This window comes from Anguilla anguilla, chromosome 2, assembly GCF_013347855.1.
Source record: "Anguilla anguilla isolate fAngAng1 chromosome 2, fAngAng1.pri, whole genome shotgun sequence".
Lineage (NCBI taxonomy): Eukaryota > Metazoa > Chordata > Actinopteri > Anguilliformes > Anguillidae > Anguilla > Anguilla anguilla.
This window is the reverse complement of record NC_049202.1, coordinates 10522407-10547186: the sequence shown is the minus strand read 5'-3', so window position 1 is coordinate 10547186 and position 24780 is coordinate 10522407. Positions and strand designations below refer to the sequence as shown.

General features: G+C 38.2%; 1 protein-coding gene across 3 annotated transcripts; it reads right to left on the bottom strand.

Moving 5' to 3' along the window:
* Window positions 1-1848: 1848 nt before the first annotated feature.
* Window positions 1849-17319, bottom strand: LOC118219844 (cadherin-related family member 1-like). 3 transcript variants are annotated; one of them, XM_035403304.1, is made up of 18 exons: window positions 17149-17319; window positions 16912-16914; window positions 16519-16614; window positions 15810-15955; window positions 15604-15654; window positions 15406-15495; window positions 14822-14908; window positions 14287-14403; window positions 13582-13725; window positions 13332-13410; window positions 13043-13143; window positions 12608-12811; window positions 11440-11592; window positions 10965-11129; window positions 9933-10000; window positions 7684-7912; window positions 7157-7411; window positions 1849-4958 (listed from the first exon to the last, which is right to left on the bottom strand). In XM_035403304.1, the coding sequence occupies exons 1-18, from the start codon at window positions 17207-17209 to the stop codon at window positions 4413-4415; spliced, it is 2595 nt and encodes an 864-aa protein (XP_035259195.1). In that variant the 5' UTR covers window positions 17210-17319; the 3' UTR covers window positions 1849-4412. The 3 variants fall into 3 exon arrangements, with proteins under 3 accessions (XP_035259195.1, XP_035259196.1, XP_035259197.1); XM_035403306.1 differs by lacking the exon at window positions 1849-4958 and adding an exon at window positions 4967-6075; XM_035403305.1 differs by lacking the exon at window positions 16912-16914.
* Window positions 17320-24780: the final 7461 nt, after the last annotated feature.

The following is a 24780-nucleotide window of genomic DNA, read 5'->3' as shown; positions in this document are numbered from 1 at the left end:
TACAGCAACATAATCCTGTCTCACAGACTCAGTAATCCCAGCTCTTTCTATAGAACGACGCTGTTAATGTTCTGTATTGATTTTACCAGCTGAACATTGTACTTTTTCCTTTTACAAAACAACACAGTTTTATGATCCATGGTAGTTTCACATATACACATAAAAGTAAATAGATAAATAAATGACTTTATATGGCACTTCTCATATTTTCTCAGTTTGAAGTGCATCACATCAAATAATTTAAAATGAGTAGCAAATACATTAGAAGTAAACCAGAAACAACTCAATAATTTAAAAAAAAATCCTTTGATGGCTTGCATTTTAGAATGCTTGATACATGCACACCAGTTTATGAAACATATAGAATGACACCAATTCCCTCTGGATATAATTACATATCCTCCTTGCACATCCCTGAGATAGACTGGTGTTGCTATCCCTCTCCCCCTTTAGGTGACCTTTCTCACAGGGGATCAAAGGTTGAAGCTCATTATTTGGAAGCATGCAGTATTCCAGGAATAGACTTGGTCTGGGGGAGAAGCGAAAGGATTATGATGAGAGTAGGGGCCAGATTAATAGTGTAAAAAGGTGACTGTGTGGTTGTGGGAGGTATTACTAAATAGAAATGGGCTAAAGGTACAGAAACACAATCAGTCTTCCTCTTGCACCTACTGTACTATGGTATTTAACTACATCTCAGAATCTTGGCTCACTTGATGCTGAACTATTGACTGTAGAAAAAATATGGAAAAAGTGATTGTGATGTCACAAAGTGATTGTGATGTCATCATTGACTTTCCATTGGATTGTGAGAAGCATTTTGAAACTGGGGAAGTACCGTTTTAATCCCACTGTGTTATAACCTATTATATGCGCATAACTTAATTTTGTATGTTAATGTATTTGCTATTTATAAGTAAGATATGTATTAACACCTGTTATTGTTTGTGACAGTAATGACTTGGCACTGGCTCTTAAACATTTTGCATTCACTTGTATGGATAAAATAAATAAATGTTGTATGTATAATTATGAATACTGGGTGGGGATAGGGTTAGGTTACAGGACCAGGGATAAGCTGCAGGGAGCAGGTCTGTGCACCGGATGCACACAGGACCTTTCACCCAGAAACTGAAGGGTCAAAACCATGCTCTACTATGCAAAAGGGGTCGTTTTAAGCTGTGTAAATCTAGGTTGGGGCATCTGATAGGCGAATAAAGATAAGTATATTAAGAAGCAGAGCCTAGACTGGCTGAACGCAGTCTCTCCTCTCTCTGTAACCTTGAAGATGATTGATCTTGCGATGGTGATGACTACGCTGTGCCAAGGAAAATGCCACCTCCAGATCTCTATTGCCAATGTTTACACAAGTAGAAACCCGCAAGTATATTAGTCTACAAAGTGATCAAACTAACATTCTCAAAATCCTCAACTAAATCATTAAGTCAATTTTATTGTATTAATTCAGTTTGAGACCTCATTTTTCCTAATATTCATATTAATTTGTAATAATTTAAATGTTCATATTTTGCTTTTTCACTGTCATATTTTATAATTAATTTCTAATAAATTCTCAAGTGAAATGCTTTACGATGTGCTAATCATATAGGAATATTAGAAATAACTTATTCTTGGAACCAATAAGGTCCACAACTATTGTAATTGATCCATATTATTATAGGTCTGGGATGCCAATGTAAAATAATATTGATTTTTCACCAAATCTGGAGTCTTTGTTCAACCTCCATGACTATGGTTATTAATTTTTTTATGAAATGCTAAACAGTGGCATGTTAAGCCATCACATGTTTTGTATAACACAAAATAAATTTAAACAGTAAGACAATGCAAATTGATGCCATTTATTTATCAAAATAATCAGTATAAAATACAGAAAAGTACATGTTGCACACTTGTTTCACATTCAGTTTATACTGTGAAACAATATTGATTCCATAAAATACAGGAAAGGATTATGATACACAATGCCAGTGGTGGTAGTCACTATAAACTAAACAATATCAACTGTGTGGAATGACCCTGAAAACTTCACCTTCAAATTAATTATTTATAATTGAATATATTTGAAAACAGACAGAATGTCGTAAATACCTCATTTACATGAAACGTTACAGGTACAGTATATTTATTTGAACAAAAGGTTTTTTATGCAATTAAAAAAATGTTTCCTTGGCAATTTTAACTGCCCATTATTTACCATATCACACATTATTTGTAAATCCAAAGTTATTATTATTATTTTTTTCAAATTTTTCCCAGGACAAGAACATGCCTTTTTAAATGAGCATTGCACATTACACAGGGCTGTGGCTGCCATTTTAAATGACATAGGAACTACCTCTCACAGCAGTATGAGAGATCTGGGACCTTTAGATAATGTAAAGATGAACTTTTTCAATACTCATTCTGTAGTACACATCAGCACAAAAATGGGCCTGTTTGCTCATGTGTAACAATAGTTCATGTATAACAAGTCTATATTTTCTGGCAATCATATTACCATTTCAGGTATATTATCATCACATTGTCCTGTGATAATGGATGCAATATGGTGTTGCCACACATGAAACATGATAAACATTAATTTATACAAACAATAGGCCAACCAGTGACCAATTAAGGTGCACTATATCGCAATTACAGGCAATATACTAAATGATATTGTAATTTCCAATCCAGACTCATATTAGCAAAAATACTTCATAAGTAATTGCCATTGTGTGATTAATTATTATTATACCATGATTGTAAGAAAAATAAGATAGTTGCACATTTTTGTTACTTGAACTGTTTTATTTGACACCTGTGACATTCTCGTGTAAATCATTTGCATTATCTGGTGTGTTTGACGTGCTGTGGGTTGTGTCTTTAATGTTTGATTTCAAAATTTTTATTTTAATTACTTAGTACTCAGTGTATTGACTTGATTAAGATTTTAAACAATATTTCTGGAAAGTACGATCAAGATGATTATTTGCCACCACAGAGCACAAAGATTGAAAAGACATTGGTTTTTGATATTTGGCCCTTTAAATATTTTAGTGTACCACAACATTTCCTAGATTAATCATAATTGTGGCTTCCATTTTAATTAATAAATTCAGGTTCCTTACAATCTAAAATATTTCTCAAATCAAACACTTGAGCTATAGGAATGAGAACCATGAGAAACAGGAGCAGTGCTAAATTGAAATATCAGCAGGATTATCCATGAAGTAAAAATGAAATTTAAAAAAATTATGTTACATCTAGTTTTGTTGTTTTGTTTTGGTACTTAGTCAGGTGGTCCAGGAGTAATACTCCCCAACTGCAGTTCTGGTGCTTCTGACGACTACGCAGCAAGCCGGGTTACTGCCATCCCAGCCAGCTGCCGCAACAAAATAGCTGACTCAACTTGACGCGGACGGTCTGAAGATGTTGCCTCTGCTTTCCAGCCGTTGAACCGAGCTCAAGCCCTCATCAACAACGGCAGCATTTCTCCGTTTAAACCCGCTCTCTCGTTGCGTTTTTGAGCGATTTTCCCAGCGGAACTATCCTGCATCGCACTGCTTTTCGTCGCTATTGTGTCATGTTTTTTATACGCCTGATGACTTAAACCTCTTGCTGTGGTCCCATCTCTGCTACGTTTAACCGAAAATCACCATGCCAACCCCATACAGTGTTATAATTTCAATAATACATTTTCATAATAATAGCAGTTTAATAGACATTTCAAACATCAAAATATAAAAGACATTTTCATACAAAGTAACACATGATATTGCGTCATTAAATTTCTATGTTTTTAAAACTGACAGTGCACTATAACCTGGAAAATAGTAGTGCATTATAGAGCTATTTAAATCGTAAAACGGCAATAGTACTTATAAATAGACTAATAACTTTTAATGACTAATAAATAGTTTTTTTGTTGTTTTTTGTTTTTATTTTAACCTATTGGAAACATATTCATTAAGCCTCCTGGTGTAGGATATGAATTATCGATGAGGCTATTTCAAGTGGTAGCACAAAAAGCTGAGAAGACTTCTCAAAATAAACTTAACAAATAAAAAAGTCCCCAAAAAACACAAAATTGTACATGAAAAAACAATATTAATTTCCAATTCACTCTGGTGCAATATAAACATATTTTGCTTTGGGCTCATTTTATGCAAATCAATAACCTTTTGATGGACACACGTAAAATGTCCTGAACAGAATCTGGGTAGTAAGCACAAATGAAGTCCAGAGAGATCAGATTCTTGTTCAGGGCATGACTTCGGCTGGAACTTGTTTCGGACGCCTGCATGATTACCTGCAGGAATTGCAGCACTCCTTCACTGTAACTCATTAAAATGCACGGGAACGTGTGAACGTGCAATCGCCCGTTTCACAATGACACATAAAGAGCATTAATAATAGCCTCTGTTGCTCTCCATCATTTTTTGTTCCAGCCTCATTTTGAGCTCAGAGACCAGCGCGGAGCTGACGGTGTCGTCTCTGTCCCTCCTCGGCATCCCGGAGGCAATGGACTCCATTGAGCCTGAGACAGTAGGCACTGCTTGTTTTCTCTCCTTGTGCTTGTGGTAGTACTGAGGGGGCGGGGGCAGGGTGGGGGCAGAGGGTGGCAGTGGTGGGGGGGCGCTGGTGTTGTTGTTCAGGTTGATATTATCGCCAGTGCTATCTAGGTCTTCAACGCAGAACTTGTCGGACCGGTTGCCACGGCGAACCATTGGCAAGCCAAACGTCCAGGGCCGTTGATTTCTGGGCCTCCTCCGGATGACTCGACGGGCTGGCATTATCCTGTTGGACTTTATGTTGCGCATGAACATGGCTGTCGAGATCACGACCGTCACAACTACCATTACACTAATGACACCAGCGATCATGCCTAGGGCTTTCATGGGATTGTCTCTACTCTGCATTAAAAAGGTTGCCATAGGCCCCTTGAGTTGAGTCTGTAAAAGAGCACAAAGAGAAGACTTTTAATCAAGTCCATAGGACTGTTATAAGATCTTTGTCATCATGTCCAAAACATGCATTCACAAGTCGTGTGTGAGCACAGCACCGGAAGAGGTCTCCAGACAACATCTGTGTAGTTAAATCACTAAGTGCTCTCTCTCTCTCTCTCTCTCTCTCTCTCTCTCTCTCTCACGCACACACACACACACACACACACACAAACACACACATACACGCACACTAACAAACACCACAAAAGGGATTTAAAAGTAAACACAGCACAACACTAGAGGTCAGCATTCTCGCTTTAGTTGCCAGGATTCATCTTACAGCGCAATGTCTTTGGACAGGTATTTTTTTATTGCATGTGCATGCTGCAGTACAGGTACATGCTGCATGTTTAAAAGCACCTGACACATATTGTTCCTTGGTATTGTTTCAGAAGTTCAACCGCACCTCCAGACAAGATCAGAAGGGTTGAATGGAGCACTTTGGACAGTGTCATGCAGCACCAAATGTGAGTTTTTAGTTGTATTGTTAGTACATGTGTTGTCCTCCGAGGACAGTGCATGGTGTAAAGCAGTGAGAACATTACCATTTCACAAATTTCTGATGGTAATACATCAATACGTCATAATTTCTTCATATAATTTGGAGAGAAATATATCTACATGAAGAATAACATAAATTAATGTCCCATTGATAATTTATGTACCAATGATCGTCAATTGATTTTAGTAACAAAAATTAATGAGAAAATTCCCTTTTGTGAATTGCGCTCCTGTACTCTTTTACAGACAAAAAATAGTCTTTTTTGAGTCATATAAACATTGCCATCTCTATCCAAATATTGCATGTTAGAGTCTTGGAGGATCATTAAGTGTGAATGTATCAGGTCTGCAGTACAAGGATTTATGGGTTGGATCTCCGAATAATCTTTCTGATCTTGCCCTGTGGGTGGACGCGCGACTTTTTCACTGTGTTCCAGTAAGAGATGGAGGAAATAAGGGCCGTTAGTGAAATGACGGAGGTGACAACGCTCAGACAAATCCAGAAAACAGTCCAGGGACGCTTCCTGAGGCTGAAGAAGTATGATCTAATTCTGGATTTGATCTGAAAGCACAGCACAAAACACACAGAGACAACTTATAGAACATCCTAATCCAGAACCCAAATATGTATGGTCATTGAAGGTTTAGCTATGAATTCATTGAGAACAGATTGCAAAAATTAACAAAAGCAAGACCAGCAACATCCTTTGGACTGACTGACTTAGTTAAGGTACAAAGATTTGAAAAAGGTATATTCAGAATTTGGAACTGGCAGTGAAAAGAAAGTAAAAAGAAAGCATTGAATAGCAGCTAGACGTCGGCAAGTACTAGTAATGACAGATGTTCAAACGCAAAATCAGTTGAAGTGTGAACTCCTAATTTGCTTACTATGGAACTAGCTCGAAAGCCGAGAAGAAAACCCTGTTTTTTTTGACAGAGAAGTTTGTTCTCTTGTTGACTTGTTTTCTCAAAATTAAACGCAAATCAAAAGAAGAAGAAATCTTGGATGGTAATTACTAGGGCTGCCACCTGTCTCTTACAATACGGAGTTGTGCTGTATTGAAGCATAAAATGTTGCGTTGCTTACTGAATCAATACCAGATGCAACTGTTTCCATACTCACCTACACAAAGTTCCATTCACACAAGTCATTCACGATAGAAAAAATAAGATAATCATGAGTGAAATCAAACCAGTTTCACATTAAATAGTTGAGAGATGTAGAATCAGTGGTAGCAGGAAGCAATACAAACACTGCTCAGTTGTGTGTGTGTTTTTCAGTGTCAGAGGCGTTAATGTTGTCAACTGCGTCTGTGTTCATCCTTACACAGTAACCCTTTAATGTTGTTGTCTATCCTTATACACTAAGCCATTAATGTTGTTGTCTGTCCTTATACAGTAACCTATCAAAAAAAATTCTGCATTGAAGGTGGAAACCCTAATAAATAGTGCAGAAGTCAACGTTATGCCCAACTTACACCTACCCCCAATTCGGTGTAATTTTAGTCCTGAGCAATGTCGACCTTTCGTCAACACCAAAACGTCTTCAACTTACTGGACTGAATGCCCAACATTATCACTTACTGTAGTCCAGGGCGTAAAGTCTTTATGCCGCTGGGTGCTGACGCCGTGCTGGACCTTACCTCTTCCGTGAGGTCGATCTTGACCACGGCGGTGGTGCTGAAAGACGGCGAGCCTCGGTCCCGGGCCTGGACCACCAGCGACCACTTGCAGTCCATCTTCTTGGTGATGTTCTGCACGATCTCCAAGGACTTTATGTACGGCTTCACCTTGATCTCTCCGGTGTCTGCGTCGATGTCGAAGATGTTATCCGGGTCTGCCTTCATGATGGAGTACTCGATGACGTTATTGGGCTGTTCTGCGTCATCGTCTACCGCCTGAAAACACACACGCGTGCATGCACAGACACACACATACACACACACAAATTTGGCATGCTTTCGGTGAGGCCACACACTGAAAACCAGGTAGTAGACTATGAATGTGTGCATCCGTACTCTGACTGAAGCAATAATTCTGTTCTCTTAATTCTCAGCCCTGACCCTGATCCTGAAGAAGAACTGCATCTCGAGGCCTTTTATTTATTTCAGAGCCTGTTTCAGGAAAGCAACGTTTAAACCCAAAGTTTTTGATCCCAAAGTGCACTGACCTCTATTTTTACCGGTGCTCCGATAATCATGGTCTTCTCTAGAAAGTTTGTGCTGAACTCGGGTGAGTGGTCGTTGAGGTCCAGGACGGTGACGAAGACCTCTGCCAGACTGTACTTGCCCTCCGTGTCCTCGGCCTTCACGTAGAAATTGTACTTGGACTTCACCTCCGCATCCAGGGTGGCCCACGGCTGAGTGTAGATTATTCCTGACGTTGGGTGAATAAGGAACCTGCAACGAATCAGAGGACAGTTCGATAATAAAGATGTGCGAAGCACATGCGATTGAATCAGACTTCACAAATCTCCTGACTTTTTTTTTTCTTCTACAAAGCACATCAGATACTTGCTAACACCTCACAATCGATAAATAATTCAGATCGAGTCAATTTGGGTGTGAACGGTCTCATTTGAAGGAAGTTTTCAGAATATAAATGCAATTATATACATGGTTAGGTCTGGAGTAAAGCGAGGCCTTATTCCAAATCATACTGACATCTGGGCTTGTATCTTATTCAGCTGCTCTTTACACTTGTGCCTTGTGAGATATAACAAGTTTTCTGGCGTCTGTGAGTTTTCACACGTTATAATTGGATATCCGCACCGAGGTGAGATCCAAGCACAAATTTGCATATCCATGTATCTTGCCTCATTTCAACAACTTGAAAGCTCTTACTTCCAGCTGTCACATTGCGAGTTAATTGGACCCCGTTATATGAGGCAACTCTGACAGTCTATTTATTCCCCTCCAATCCAATTACAAGATTAGTCAGAACTTGGCTGCCAGCTCTAAATAAGCTGTTTGTGCAGCAGAGAAGCTGAGCTACCAGGGCAACAGCAGATATTCTCCCCTTGACGAGCAGTCACTAGAAGCCATCTTAGTTCTTTAATCGAAGGCCACAGACACAACAACAACATCACGCCCATCCAAATACAATTTGCATTTGCAAGGACTGCATTCTGCAACCAGTTTGAATGCAGTTTTATTTACTACTGTTTAGCAATGCTCTCTCTTTGTATGTTTTTATGAGCTATGGGAAACTGACCACTTTTAAATTGCTGTCAAAAGAGGAAGTGAACAAAAAACCAATTAGTCAGTCACACTGTAACCAAGATCTTCTACATTTCGGCATATCTGTGTGGAAAACTATGCCCGTGTGAGACTAGTTTCATTCCTTACTTAATCAATCATGGCATGGGCCAATCAAAGGTACAGAACATATTCGTAAAGCATCTCACCCAAGATCCACAATACAATTGTGATAAATAACGACAATGAAAATGATGCACAAAAACCTAAAATACTTCTCTGCAGTTCTGTCCTGTTTTACCATGCCCCCGGCCCCTAGGCTTGCATGCAGACACACAAAAATAAACATAACAGTCGTGCTGGGTATATTTCAATATTTGTAAATACAAATCTCACATTAGGACAAGTGGATCTAGCCAGCTCATGGATTTGTTCAGACTGTCACTGAGAACGTATGCCCCCTATATTATTCAGGTCACATAGAACAGAACAGGATTGTGACTTCTAGAAAGTTCCAAAGGACCTATCACTATGAATTATTTTCTGCTTGTTTAAGGTTTAGGATTGTGAATGTGCTAAGAATGCTATCATTAATTTCCAAGGAGCCGGATGGTGGAAATATTTCACTCCAGAAAATATTTCAGTCCACAATCTCATTTTTGTGCCAAGAACCTAACAGCAGAAAAGTACATTCACAAATCTTGTCAGGGATCCTTAAAATGGTTTCTTGAACAAATCTGCTGTAAAGCCAGTATTACGGACCCTAAAACTGAAATAAAACCTTGCAGTGTTTTTAAATCTCTGTGACCCCCTCCCCCAGTACCCTCAGCATTACCCCCTGACACAGTCTTAAATTTGTTCTGTCTGTAATCACATACAGAGAGGAATGGTTAAGTCCCTGGTTCATTTCTGAGATTGATCCAGGACAGGAAGTAGGAGGACAAAAACTCTCTCATGCGTTCTAAACAATAATGCACAGACATGGCTCCCTGGGATAAGCCTTGCATAGAAGCATAATTAATGCTGTCATTGGGCTGTTCATTTGTCTCTGTAAATGAGTTAGAATATCAGAATTAATCATATTGCATAAGCGATGACTTCCGTGGGATTTATTCTGGTTTACTGGCTCCACACCAGCTGGAAGCTCCTCGATGCTCCAGACCTTCACGGACATAATCAGCAATCATTGGTATTGTTAGAGAAGCACGGCTGTTGTACTCACAGATCGGCCCCCGATCCATAGATGGAGTATTTGACCTCCCCCCACAGGCCTGAATCCGGATCAGACGCCTGGGCAAAAGGACAGGAGATTGGACAGCGTTATGCATGTAAACTATCCTTCATTGGAGGCCAAATGTAACACCACCATCTTTGAAAATGAACATATGAATGTTGCAGGTGAACCTCTTTGCCAAGTAAACTGTCACTGTACTGTATATAGGCAAAAGGTACTGGAAATGAAGATTTTCCCTGACTGATGTAAAGGGTGATAGTAATCCTCTCCAGGACCAAGGTCATTCCTTGGCCATTCATTTGGCTGATTGGAATGGCCTGGGGATAACCCCCGATGTGTGGGGATTTAGATGTAGCTAGGCCTGTTTTTTCCCTGCTAGGGTTAAATGGCAGGCGGGACTATGCCACTCCACTATGTACAGTGTGTATGCATTATGTAATTCCGATTCCACTTCCTACTCTAACGTTTAAGTGCTTTTATTTTTAATTAGTAAAATCAATTTTATTAAATTAAAATAATATATATTGTTTCAAAGAAATTAAAAAGGAGAAAAGTGCACATATTACTGAATTAAAATAAAATAAATGTGGACGAATATTTCCATTTGAAACAGTCAATGCCGTGTAGGTTTATGTCGTTATGTATTATATAATGAGATAGGTAATGATTTGAGTTTTAATAAAATTACTGTTGCTTAGTTGTACAAGCACTTATCATATATCCAGCATATTCATTACTTAATATAATGACGGGGCATTCATCAGGAAGCTTACTGCAGTTCTGACTTTGGATTAATTGGTCTGGCCTTGTGATGAGCCCAGTTTTTAGGAGGGTGTTCAATTTCCCTAAAATAGCTATATGCGCTGAGAGCTCTACATTTCGTTCTCGCGTGTCATCAGAATGAGTCTTTCTCGCTTTTAGCCTTAATTCAATGTGTGCACATTAGCTTGTATTATGAGGATCTGAATGAGTTTGATTGGCAAGGTTGGAACGGAGGGAACAGAACAAGACTGAACTTACGGTTACAGACACAACAGTAGAGCCGCCGGGGGAATTCTCCGGTATCCTGGCGATGTAGTATTCAGAGGAGAACTTGGGAGTGTTGTCGTTGGTGTCCAGGAGGTGAATGACAATGTCGGCCGTCGAGCTGAACCTCTCAGTTGTATCGATCTCAACGGCGAGGAGCTGGTTAAATGTTTCACATGTTAGAGTGTGTGAAAAAAGAAAAACTATCCACGGGAGGCCTGCAGAATCCAACTTAGTCAGCTTTGGGTTTATTGGCATTTATGTCACATGTCTTTCAGTCACGCATTGAGCCGTCTCAGTGGACGTTCAGGAGGGAAATATAATACAGCTGACAGTGAACAGAGAACCATATGAGTGCACAGAGACATACATGTTACCCATTTTTTCTTTTCACTGTCTGATCAATCAGTCAAAGAATATTGCAAAGAACACACTGAAAAGTGTTGAAAATGAAAGTTTACTCTCTTACCTTGAAGGTCAAGAAAGTCTGCTTGTCGTAGTCGATGGCTGCAGAGTTTTCCACTATTATGGTGACCTGTGCCTCATTTAGAACAGTCTGGGGTACGACTCTGAGAACTCGGCTGGGCCCGACCAGCCTGAGGTTAAACTTAGCATTGGCCCCCTGCAAAAACATGTATGCTTGCATTAGAATACAGACAGACATAGGCATAATACCATTACAAACAGACTTCACACTATAAAGCTGTCCCCCAACTTTTTAATTTACTGAATGCAATATAATGTTCCGTCATGCATACGTGCATGATGGAACAGTCACAATGTGGTTAGACTATACATAATAAAATCTAAAATCACACTTAAAAAAAAAAAAATATCACTGGCTCTACATTGTGCCATTGTATCACTGGCTGCAATATGTTGAAAACACCACACTGTAGCATAGAAATGCATTACAGGAAAGAAGCACATATAAAGGTACAATATGTATGAATTTATTTCAATACGACTTGTCTTGCTTGCAAATTTTAATGGCATAAGACAAACAAGGTGGATAAAAGTTTCAATGCTGTAAGCATTTTCAGTTGTGATTTCAATAGTAATTAAACTATAAATAAGCTAAAATTAATGTCATTTGTGTCGGGTTCAAACAGCACAGCACTACGTGAAAACATTTTTATTTTAATTATATTTTTCTGGGAGCGAAACAAAATCTAATCCATCTAGTGTTATGTCAGACAAACAACAGATGTGAAAAATGAAAAAAAAAAAAGATAATGTACAGTTTCTGCAATGCCACCCGCTGCAACCTTATTTTTGTGTTGGGGGAAGGGGGAAGGTGCTTTTGACATGAACATTATTATCAGATACTATCAATCAATCAATTAACCAATCAATAAAACAATCAATCAATCAATAAAACAGTCTATCATTCAATAAATCAATCAATCAATCAATCTATCTATCTATCTATCTATCTATCTATCTATCGATCTATCTGTCTGTCTGTCTGTCTGTCTATCCGTTTGGCTGTCTGTCTCTATTAAGCAAGATGAAGAATTTTCTGTGCTGGGATAGCCGCTTCATAAGCTATGTGACCCTGTCGGCAGGAGAGGCAGTGAGTGAGCAGCACAGCACAGTGAGCGAGCAGCACAGCACAGTGAGCAGGCCTGCTGTACCTGGTCAGAGTCGTTGACAGTGATCTTGAGGCCCCGCAGGATCTCCCCCTCCGGGGGGTGCTCGTACATGGTGAGCTCGAACCTGTTCTGCGGCCCGTTGTCCCCGTAGAAGGTGGGCGGGTGGTTGTTCAGGTCCACCACTCGGATCGTCACCGAGGTGACGGCGTAATCTGACGTCTCATTGGCCTCATTCCATTCTGATGCCTGTTCATTTACCGGAGAGATCACGGTGAGGTATGATTTAGTCACTGGGATATACTAACTAGAGCCTTCAAATGCTGTATATTATGTTATCAAAGGTAGTATATTCCAGTCCTTTTAATTAACACATGCATACATTCAATTGTATAGCATGCTATATATACTATTGGCATAAGACATATTGTTATTGAAACAGGCCTGGATGTACTGATGCACTGAATGGCTTTAACTTACCTTGACTCTCAGCACATACAATTCCTTCTGAAGTTGGATTGGGTAAACTAGAAGACTAATACACCCACTGGTACTGTTTATGGTAAACACACCTTCACTTTCTGTGGACAGAAAAATATCACACAGGGTATGTGCATTTCTTTTTCAAGACTACTAACACACAACCTCATATTACCCATACGCTATGTATGTTGTCATCTGTTTCATGGAAATCTTACCAGCAATATTCAGTTTTAGAAGAGGACTTTGCATCAAACATATTATAGAGAGGTTTAATTATAACACTTACCATCAAGCAGGGAATAATAAATAGGATTAGGATTGTTTTCATCTCCATCTTTGGCATAAACCGTAAGTATTTCAGAGCCCTGAAAGCACAAATTGCAAAACAAACATATTCATATTTAGAAGACAAGTACCTTTTTATACCTTTCAAATTAAAGTATATACAGTACGTATACTGTAAAATTTTGTATGCATATAACAGTGTTGCATAAAAACAGGCTGAGTAATGCAACAGTTACATTCATCATACTTACTGGTACTGAGACTTCATAAACAAATCCAAAATAAGGCATGCCAATAAAGTTCGGAGGACTGTCCTGGGTGTCAATCACATTGATTGTCATAGTTGCTGTCGACGTCAACACCTGGTACTTCCCTTTGTATTTTCCACCACCATCCTGAAGAATGGGAAGGAGGAATTACAGTTATATAGTATCACAGTACAAGAAAATAAGTTTGATACACACTGCATAGAGCTCGGACCGTAACCACGAATGGCGGTTCTTCTGAGTGCTGGTGTGATTGGTGAAATGTCAGTTTTGGCACTCCTGTTTAATTGCAAGACTATTGCTGATCATGAGCAAGCAAATTCAAGTGGCACGGACTGTAAGCACTGAGCTAGCTGTATTATGACAGTAAACATTCTATATAACTGGATGAATGGGAATTTCACCAATTTGAGATGCTTAAACATGAAAACAACAGCAATTTGTCATGTCATCTCCCAGCTTCTAGCCAAAATGCATTCTGTATGCTGTCATACAGTAACCACTTAAAACATAGTTCTATCCTTTGATGCGTGGTATTATAACTACAATTGCGGCTGGGTCTATTTGTGCCTCGAGCGATTGTGGCTGCAGAACAGCAGCTGTCATAAGACCTGCAAGTGATACAGAGAGGCTGATCATCCCGAGGCTGATGATGTCACAATGATTAACCACGGATGAGTCACGTCTCACCTTGGCGACCACCGTGATGAAGTGTGTCCTTGTCCTCTCGTAGTCAAGAGATTCGCCAGGCTTGATTCGGACAACGCCACTGTGTCCATCAATGGAAAACTTGGTCATGGAAGGCTCCTAGACACAAAATTGATAGAATTCCTTAAAAACAACCGTCAATGCCTGTCATATCTGTAAATATCAGTCAGAAATTCAAACAGTGTTGAATTTCAACTGCAGAAAGATATACAATTTTTTGGTTAAATAACAGGAGAACCTGGTCAGCTACACAGACCTATAATATCTATAATATAACTTATAATATCAATACCACGCAATGAATACTATTTATTATATGGACCAGGAGAGACTAATGTCTTCTGTTGAGATCTATGCAGCATAACTGTTTTACTATGCCCTAAAAAAATTATTTTCTTTATTCACAGATTAACTTGTTTTATCTTTTCGTTTAATTTAAAGGGCATTCAAACTTTCTTTAAACGGTCAGTAGTCGACTTAATTCGGCACAATCCAGTGACCCAATGGGTTGTGTTACCTGCAGGAAGTATGTGACGCTACCTCCAGAACCCGTGTCTCTGTCTAACGCCTGCACTTTGAAAATACTGTTCCCAGAGGGTGTGTCCTGTAGAAAAGCACAGGCACGTGCATGCACACACACACACACACACACACATACACACAAACAGTCATGCACACGTCCACGCATATGCACACACGCACACACACACACATGTGCACATACACAGACACACACGCACACGAACACACACACACACACACACACACACACACACACACACAAATAGGTCATACTGATTCTGTGCACATGCCTTTCTGATTCTAAATAAAAATGTACTCTGTTCAGTGCATGCATCCACCATCCTACATTTCATTTTAGTCCCCTAAACCCAGTTTACTCCTAGTGCCAAACAGACTCCTCACATCAAATGCTATCCAAATATATCTGTTTACATTTGATCTATTCTGTTCACCGACAGGCAGTCATTCTGAAGGAGACCATAAACTCAATGAATCAATTCCTGGCTGACAATAGCAATTTATTATCATCAGCACTGTCAATATCAGAAATGTCCGTCAAATAGTTAAGTGATCACAAACCTCTGGAACGTCAACAGTAAATGGAAGGTTTTGAAATTGTGGACGTTCATCATTTGCATCGGTGACAAACACCCTCACTTTCTCAACCACCTTGAATAAAAGAAAAAAGGCAATTCAAGTCATAAGGAGACAATTACCCTCACAGTCCAATTAACTGTAAAACAATACAGTACCAACAATCGAATATCAGAGACTTACTTTATTACGACCATCGGTAATACTGACGAGAACTTCAACTTCATCTTGTATCTAACAAAACAATTGGCCTTTAGTTAAATTCACAATGGACAGAAATCAACATAAACCATTTGATTGCAAATGTATGTTTTTAGTTTACAGAGTATTTTACTTATTTTAGTTTGTTTTAGTTTATATTTAGTTAATAGATTTTTTTTTTGGCGTACTTCTCTGTCCAGTTCTTCAATAAGGGTAACATTCCCAGACTTGGGGTCAACCTTGAAGTATTCCTTAAGTCCCTTTTCAAATGTCAAGCCAAACCTGACTGGATCACCCTCTGGATCTGTTCCATTCAGAATGTATATCTGCGTTCCTGTGCGGCAAATAAATAATGCAGGATTTGACAATGTCAAAACATTTCTATGGAAACATACATCACAGCCTTATGTGTTCCTGGCAGAGTGAAACACCATGAAATTATTCTGTAGAAAACCTAAACAAATGTGGTCTGCCTACCCTAAGAATGTGTCCCTTGTGTATACTCCCACTCAAATAGTGCATGCTCACCTGATGTTGAACTGAGCTCATGTGCTTTATTTTCAATAATTCTGCTGTTGTACAAATGAATTAATCATGTTTTCACTTCCATCAGTATGTGTCTGACATTTTTTTTAGCAGCTGTGCGTATGTGTTAGATTCTCGACTGCAATAATGAGCAAAGAGCTTATATTTAGCCTCCTATGTCATCAAAGACTCTTTGCTTGATTTCCGAGATCCAAAGATCCAAAGTGTGGAGCCGCATCAATGTTGAGTAATAAATCAGAGACTGGATATTATTTTAATCACTTGTCCAGAATGTCTCTTTCTCAATTTTAGGATGCCATGGCATTTCTTGTCTTGTTAGACACAATTTTCTTTTTTGCTGCGCTGACTTACCAACGGGCGTGTCTTCCGAAAGACTGAATAATGCCATATTTCCGCTGACACTACTGGGTCCATTATCAAAAAAATGTGGGGCGTAGTCACCTCCTGCTGAAAAGGAATTAGCCAAGAGCTAATAAGAATCTGTCCATCGTGTTTAAATTCCTTGACTTGCAGCATCCACAACAGCGGCTGCAATTACAGGCATGCCATACTGACAAAAGTAGTCAACTTAATGTATTGAATCACCAAATGTCTCTATCACTTCACAAACAGTTGAATGCTTTAGAGAAAATAAGGAAGCACCACAACATCTCCATCCCTATGATAAATTCTGCTATTGGCAAAACAAAACCAGATCTCTTAATAAATCATCCAGTGATCAATTTAATGAAAAAAGGAACTCACTTGCTGTGAGTCAGTGGATCGGCAGATGAAGCATGAAAGTGGGAAAAAGAACAATTTGCCGTCAAAATGGGTTGTTTACCCGACACCTCTATACACAGCGACATAAGAACAGTGCGCACAGCCTCACAGTCCGAAGCGCGTACTGAGGAGAGGATTAAGGAGACATTAGCAGAGCTCACCTCTATCTAAAATGGCACCTTACCAAACAACAACAAATGGGAAGAAAAAAAAACTCACCAAGGCAGACCTGCACCAGGGCGAGACAGAGGGAAACAGGCACTCTATTCTCATTCTTCATCCTAAAGGAGTGGAAGGACAGGCTGGATCACATTGAGGACCAGGAGAGAAGGAGCGAGCGCAGTGCCACTCTGAAGGTGTCTATGGCTGACTAGAAGAAGTTGAAACAGATGCTCAGATGCTAATCCAATGACGCGTCTTTATTCCACCGGCTTTTCAGTCCCCCCTGTCATACCCCAATTATAACAATTAGTTTCTCACAAGGAGGGGTACTTGGACCCAGATTGCAGGCACTCAGGCGCTAGCTAATTTTTATCAGACACATTTGTTCTTATTGTACCAGGTTATTAATACCATAAGTGCGCATATTATTTATCATTCTCGCATATGAGAAGATGGAGGGGGGAGAGAAAGGTGGTAAGTATCCATACATAAGAAATGATGATAAATCTTTTGTACAAACTGCATGTACAAATAAAGAGCCGATGTATTGTGTGTGTTGTATACGTGATTCTGTACCATTAATTTTTTTTTTAAATTAATTTTTCAATATGTTTTGCACCATTATTATTTTACTGGATATGCTCTCATTTAAACTGCTTATTAGGTCCTTTTCATATTATTTGACAATAAGCAACTGTAATGTCACACTATTCAAATGTTTCTAGTGTATGTGATCTCACATATGTATATAACAAGATTCCACAAAAGATCTTCTGTAATAGTTTTAAATTCAGAATGAATATTTACAGTATATAATACACTGAACTGAGGGAATAATATGCATGTTACATACTTTTCTGTTTTTGTACAGTACATTTGAATGAAAAATTATCAAAAGAATAATTATATAAATAAAATACAAAGACATAATCAGATTTTTCATTTCTTCTAAATATCAGGCAGGGAAATTCTTAATACGTCCCCACCATATATTCACTGTTATCAAAACATGAATACATGATGATCATTGATTGTGTGATGTTACTGCTGCAGTTGCAAAAGCAAGAATAAGATATAAAATGATTAAACAATAAATATATTATTTTCGACCCAAAGAATTACACCAAGAGAAATCAATATTATATACAGAATTGAAATGAGAAAAGCAAACATAAATATTTGTCCAGTCAATTTGCCAAACAAACCATGTGAGATGCCAGTACACACATTACTATTCTATTTCAACAGGTTTTGTTTAGACTGTGTGTCTTCCTCACTGTACTGTTTCCAAGCTATGAATCTGTTATTAACAGTTTAGCTTCCTTGCAAAACTAATGTTTGTGACAGCCAGCTCCCATTCCCTCCTCTTGATTTCTGAACACCACTCACCGACGCTTCTGTGGTGCAGGGAATTCTGGGTAATCTTGTTGCTGACCACCTCACATGCCCTGGGCACAAGCTCGCCAGGCGGCTAATGCTCGAGCTGGATTCCTGGGCTGCAAAATCAACTGGAGATAAACACACGACCTATCGCCGAAGCTGAAACAGATCAGATGGATTTTCCAATTTGGATTTTCTCTGTCTGTAAATTATCAGTACTATCAAAATCAAAGTAACAACAGCAAAGGTGTCACCATAGGAAATTTCCAGACATTACACACTGAGAACCAGCAGGGGGCTCTAGCAGTGAAATAGCTGCTTTGGGTCGTGCTCATTTGAACTATGTGTCAGTCAAGCGTCAGGATATACAACATTTACACCCTTAACATGGCCTATAAAGAGATGATTTCTTTGGAAAAACTTTTCCCAGTGAAAATATAACTTGGATACTCCCAAAATAGCCTATACGAAGATGAGCTGAAGAGTAGCCATATAAAGCATGGTAACCCATGGCCCAAGATTTGAAGGCATGAATTTCACTGAATATATTCGTTCTAAAAATGTTAGTTAATAATTATTTCCACTTCTCTGACATCTAGGCTAGCAACTGTAAGTTTGACATGGAAAGGCAGTATTAAGCAGTGAGAATAAAATTCTGAATTTTGGCAAATAATATGATGCTATTTTTCAGGGGGAGAAGACAACGTGAACGAATGAAACGAATGAATTTGGCTTTTAAGTACTTTGCACAATACACTGTGACGCAGTTCAATTACTTTCATGCGAACTAAATATCCCGGTGTGACATGAGCTGATTGTATTTCCAGGTGCAGCGGAACGTCTGAAGATATTCTGGTCTGATGTACTCGCTGTGCTGAGCACTCATGCGCATCTTTCACGTTCACAGATTTTAAAAATACGACGTGACGCGCGCGACGCACACTGTGAGCACATCCAGCGAGACCGGCCACGTACTCGAACAGCCTGAATTCACCATGCTATTCCTAAAAAAATTAATAAATACTTAAATTAATACAAATTTATTATTGTTTTGTTGAAGGGTGCAGTGGTTGTACTCAAAAGCCATTAACAAATTGCCTGTCATTGTTTTCAATGGAAAGTCATTGTCGTGTTTTATTATAAAAATCAGCATACAAAAAAAAAAAAATCAGGAAGATGAAGACTTTACAAATATTTTCACAGTAGCCCTGTGGCCTATATTAAAATTAAATACCACTCACCCTTGAAAATACATGTTTAGTAGGGAAAAATATATATATATTTTTTTTTTTTAATGGGAATTTTCAGCATGGAAAATTTAACTGTTAGCTCCTGTCATATGCAAACAAAGGAAAGGAAGTAGTGCCTGTCTTGGTATAATGCTTTGGCTCCCTCTGTTTTTCTGTCACTCAAAGGTGTGACTGGGCATATCTAGCACTCATAACAGGCTGAAGACGTGCAGACAGTGCCCTTGTGGGTTAGCCGCTCATATGCCATGCCCTGCCTGTAAAGTGTTTCGGAATACACTTCAAGCTAATTAAATAACTGCTGCGGATCCAAACTTAAATAAATATGGGTTTGAGAAGAGCTGTACTTCTTATGTTTCAGGATGGAGAAGGTTTATCTGATGGTCCTTATTCACAATGATGGCTTCAATTTTCTAAAGTCTTTCCAAAGCTCTAAGCACTGATAGGAACTGTCTGCTGTACACTCACCTCAGTTTGCAAATATTCTAATGGTTTATCAATGAACTGTTTTGACAATGTTTCACCTGTTTATAATTGAAAGGCAAGTACATTATGTTATTTAAAAAAAATATTTACAAATTGAAACAATAAAAACACAGGAATAAGACAAAAATAAAGAACGGGTAATCTGAGTAGAATTTTTGTACAAGAAATATACCATATAAACAGAGATACAATATACGCTGCTCTGTAACTGCTTTCTCTTCTTTCTGAAAGAATCATAATTCTGCCGGACCTGCATGACCTCTGCTGGGATCATTAAAAAAAGCTCCCTCCCTGTGATAAAAGCCTTAAATAGAGAAACAGGAAGTGGCTGTCCCAGGACACCAGATTGCTGCAGAGGCTTCTGGGAGGTGAGAGACAGGCAGCACAGGGGAGTCTGGGAACTTTGGCTGCAGATAACTTCCTGTTGTCACCGTGTCACAATTGCTCACCAGCACTATGTGCATCCCTCACTGGGCTGAAGTGTGAGTGTCACACATCTGTGGTAAAACATGACTATGGAAAAGAGCTTATCCATCCATTTAAAAATATATATATATTTTATTGTTTTTTAAATGATAGAGTACAAACATACAAGATATTACTATAAGAATACAGTAAACGTACACAAACTTCACATTGAACATAGGGGTACAATCAGTACAAATGTTAAATTACATTTCTCAAAAATGTTAACAGTTCGTATTGCTTTTTTGTTTTTAAATAAATTAATGGTCTTGATGTAGTTTTGCATGTCTATCAAGAATACATTTAGCTTGGGTTTTTTTCCCACTCCATTTCATCCTATGCACAAAGAATCTGCCAAGAATAATTGTTAAATTTATAATGAACATCATGTTGGGGTCTTTATCTATGGGGTTAAATAGAAGCAGGATATCTTGCAATTGAAAGGTAAAATTGAAAGAGCTTAGTTTATCCATCCATTGTCTATACCTGCTTCTTCCTGGACAGGGTTGTGGGGGGTTCTGGAACCTATCCCAGCAAGCAATGGGCGACAGGCAGGAATACACCCTGGACAGGTCACCAATCTACTCACACACTCATACCTACGAGCAATTTAGCAAATTAGCCTTACCTGCATGTCTTTAGACTGTGGAAACCAAAGTACCTGGACGAAACCCACACAGGGAGAACATGCAAACTCCACACAGAAAGGCCCTCACACACTCATACCTACGAGCAATTTATCAAATTAGCCTTACCTGCATGTCTTTAGACTGTGGAAACCAAAGTACCTGGACGAAACCCACACAGGGAGAACACGCAAACTCCACACAGAAAGGCCCAGGATGGGAATCAAACCCAATACATTCTTGCTGTGAGGCAGCAGTGCTACCCACTGCACCACCGCGCTGCCCTGAAAGTGATAATGCCATCCATATTTCCAGTTCACTAGATGGAAACATGGCCGATTGCTTCCAGCAGTATGACTTTTTATACTGCTTTTCATACTCATGGATTGAAGAATAACAGTAATATTTCAATTATATTGAGGTCAGCGTTTATAATACCACCAATGTAACATGACATACATTAGTGTAAATGCATGACATATACATACATTTGGAAACTGTAAAATTCTTTTAAAAAAAAATAAAAATAAATAATAATAATAATAATAATAATAATAATAATTAAAAAGAAAAAAACATATATGCCGTTGTAAGACCTTGTCCTGACATAACATAACACTAATTATAGAATATTAACTTTGTCTCCCTCTACTGGTATATTTATGCCAGTGGCACAACAATTGATACAACATGGAGGAAAGCTGACGAATATACATAACTATGACCTTATGAGTACTGACCCTGCCATCATTTTTATAACCGTTTCCTTTTGTAAATCTGAAAGAGGGGCGCATTTAAAGCAGAAAGTTAACCGTTAAATCAGGAACAAAAATTCATAATAAAAACATTACGAACCGCAGCTCGCGTATGATGTGAATTAATGCATAATTTAGATAATAAAATGAAATTACGCTGCCAAACTTCACGTTTACAGTACAGATGTTAACATCTGTCGCCAGTGCCCTGGTTTCAGGTTTAATTTTTTTGTGGAGTGGACAGATGGCTGACGAGAAGATTAATACGCTAATCCTGTGTCATCTGTTGGGAGGCAGGGCCTGCAGGCAGCCGGGAAGCACGTCCATTACGCTCAAATCCGTTCCAGCACAGACATTTTTCACCGTTGAAAATAATGGCACACATTCAATGCAATTTTGTAATTTCCTGTAAATATTAGTGAGAGTTCAAGAGCATTGTTTTCTATCTTAAATTTTTGAAAGTGTTACAGGTTGGAATGAAGCTGTTTAAATACAGACCTGGCCATACAGTAACAGACATACTGTAGTTTGTTTCTTTCACATTCTATTTAGGATGAATTTCTGTGTACAAGATGTATGTTTTTTGTACTAGAATGTCTAAACATTGGTCTGAACATTATGCATGTTTTGGATCAGGTGAATGCTCATTGGATCCTTTTTTTTACAGTATGCCGTACAACGGTTTGTAACCAACTAAAGAGTTGGTTTGAATATCTCATATGCAGAGTCTTCATTAGCGTCATAAATAATTTGCTAAATGATCTTTTACAAATAGTTTATTATCACATTGTTACAGCATGTAAAAAAAGTATAAAAGTGTAAGAAATTGTGTTCTCATCTTTACAATTGTGATCAAATAAGAGTAGATAAACTTTCATACAATAATAATAATTAGAAGAAGAAGAAAAAGAAGGTAAGGCTGAATATAGATAGAACTTGGCAAGTGAAAATGCATTCATCATCAGCTTCAGGTTACAGGTTCTTTTTAAATTGACAAAAATGTAAATAAAATGGGGTTTTATTTTAAAATAAAATAAAATAGTGAGGCTTGAATTTATTAACACACATTTGCTAGAACATTTAAACAGATCGATATTCTACATGGCCTATGTCTACAGCTGGCTTATAGATAGACAGACATGAATGACTATCAATTTGTTGAATGATAATACAGAGGACCTTTCACATTTTTATCTATATAATCAGACCAACCTGAAGTAGGAACCACAAGGTTACATGGTTTCAGCCATGTAAACACTCAATTTAGTGTTTTTATTCCTTTTCTACCATTTACTAGTCTTTACTGGGGTCTTTACTTTTTCTATTAGACTGCCTGGCAGAGAATATTACAAAATGTGTATTAATATTTGATTGATAAAATTACACCAACGCAGAACTGGCCTCCAGCCAGGTAAATAATTTGTCTTGTGCACGTGTAGGGTTAATCAGCCAGAATTCTTGCCTCCAGGTTCCAGAGAGGATCAGAGAGAGGGCAGTGGGTTTCCAGGGTTAATGTAAAACCTTTTGCATCTCTTGCAGGAACGCTTGAACCTCTGAATTTTGTGTTTATAGTTTTCTGTGTGGAGAAAGCAACACGTAAAACAATCATTTAGTGTAATGCATTTCTATTTTCATATTATAGTGCTCAGAAAAGCATTTTCCAAATGGCCATATTAAATTTCACATTCAAATTAGATTTTGTTTCCATAAAAAAAGCAAGAAATAATGTACAGGAAAATAAATATGCATCTGATTCATCTGACCCACCCTAATTTGGTGGTCTAATTTGATATCTAATTATTTTAAACACATTTGCTCTTTTTAGGGAGTCCAGGCTTTGTGCCTTTACAAAAAGTATAATTGCATATGCAGCAGTAGTGACAAATGACACTCCATCCATCCATCCATCCATCCATCCATCCACCCATTAATCCATTTTCAAGATTGTGTATTCCTGGTCAGGGTTTACAAGAGGAACTGGATCCAAACCCAACTTATGATACGATAAAACTTCATTGTCTGATTACTCAGAAATTTGTCTTGCATCATCGAGCCAACAGTTCCATATAATCACAAAAGACAAGCCCAGTACTACAAAAGACATTAAAAAGAAATACATCTGAATACAATTAAATTAAACTTACACCTTAAGTGTAAAGATGTGCCAGCAAGGACATTTGCTATTGAACTAATCTTAGGAAGAAATATGTCTGCCTTTCTTACCTTTGCGAGACTTCAGGTCCTTTCTAGTACAGCACTTGAGCTGAGTCCTGCTCTGTTTTGCTAAAAAAAAAAAGAGGGAAAATAAGATAATCACATCCAGAGCTGTACATTTCAGAATTTTTCAAGATTACCGTCTATGAAAGAGCCATACTATGACATCTAAACATACAGTACATCGAAAGTACAATATTATCATAATAATAATAATAATAATAATAATAATAATAATAATAATAATAATAATAATACATCTAAAGTAGCAGTTAACCTTTCAATTTGGGTAAAACAAACAAAAAAGATGTTCTTGTACTTTTTAAATATCTTTTGATTTAAAAAAAAAAATCATTGGAAACCAAACAGAAAAAAGTTTTTTTTACTTAGCATAAACACCTTCGACTCACATCAAGCTAATAAAGCTTATGTCAAATCCACAAAATTGACATTGCATACAGTATGGTCCCATGAAAAAACAAAAAAAAAATCCAACGAAGAAGAAATTTTGAACTG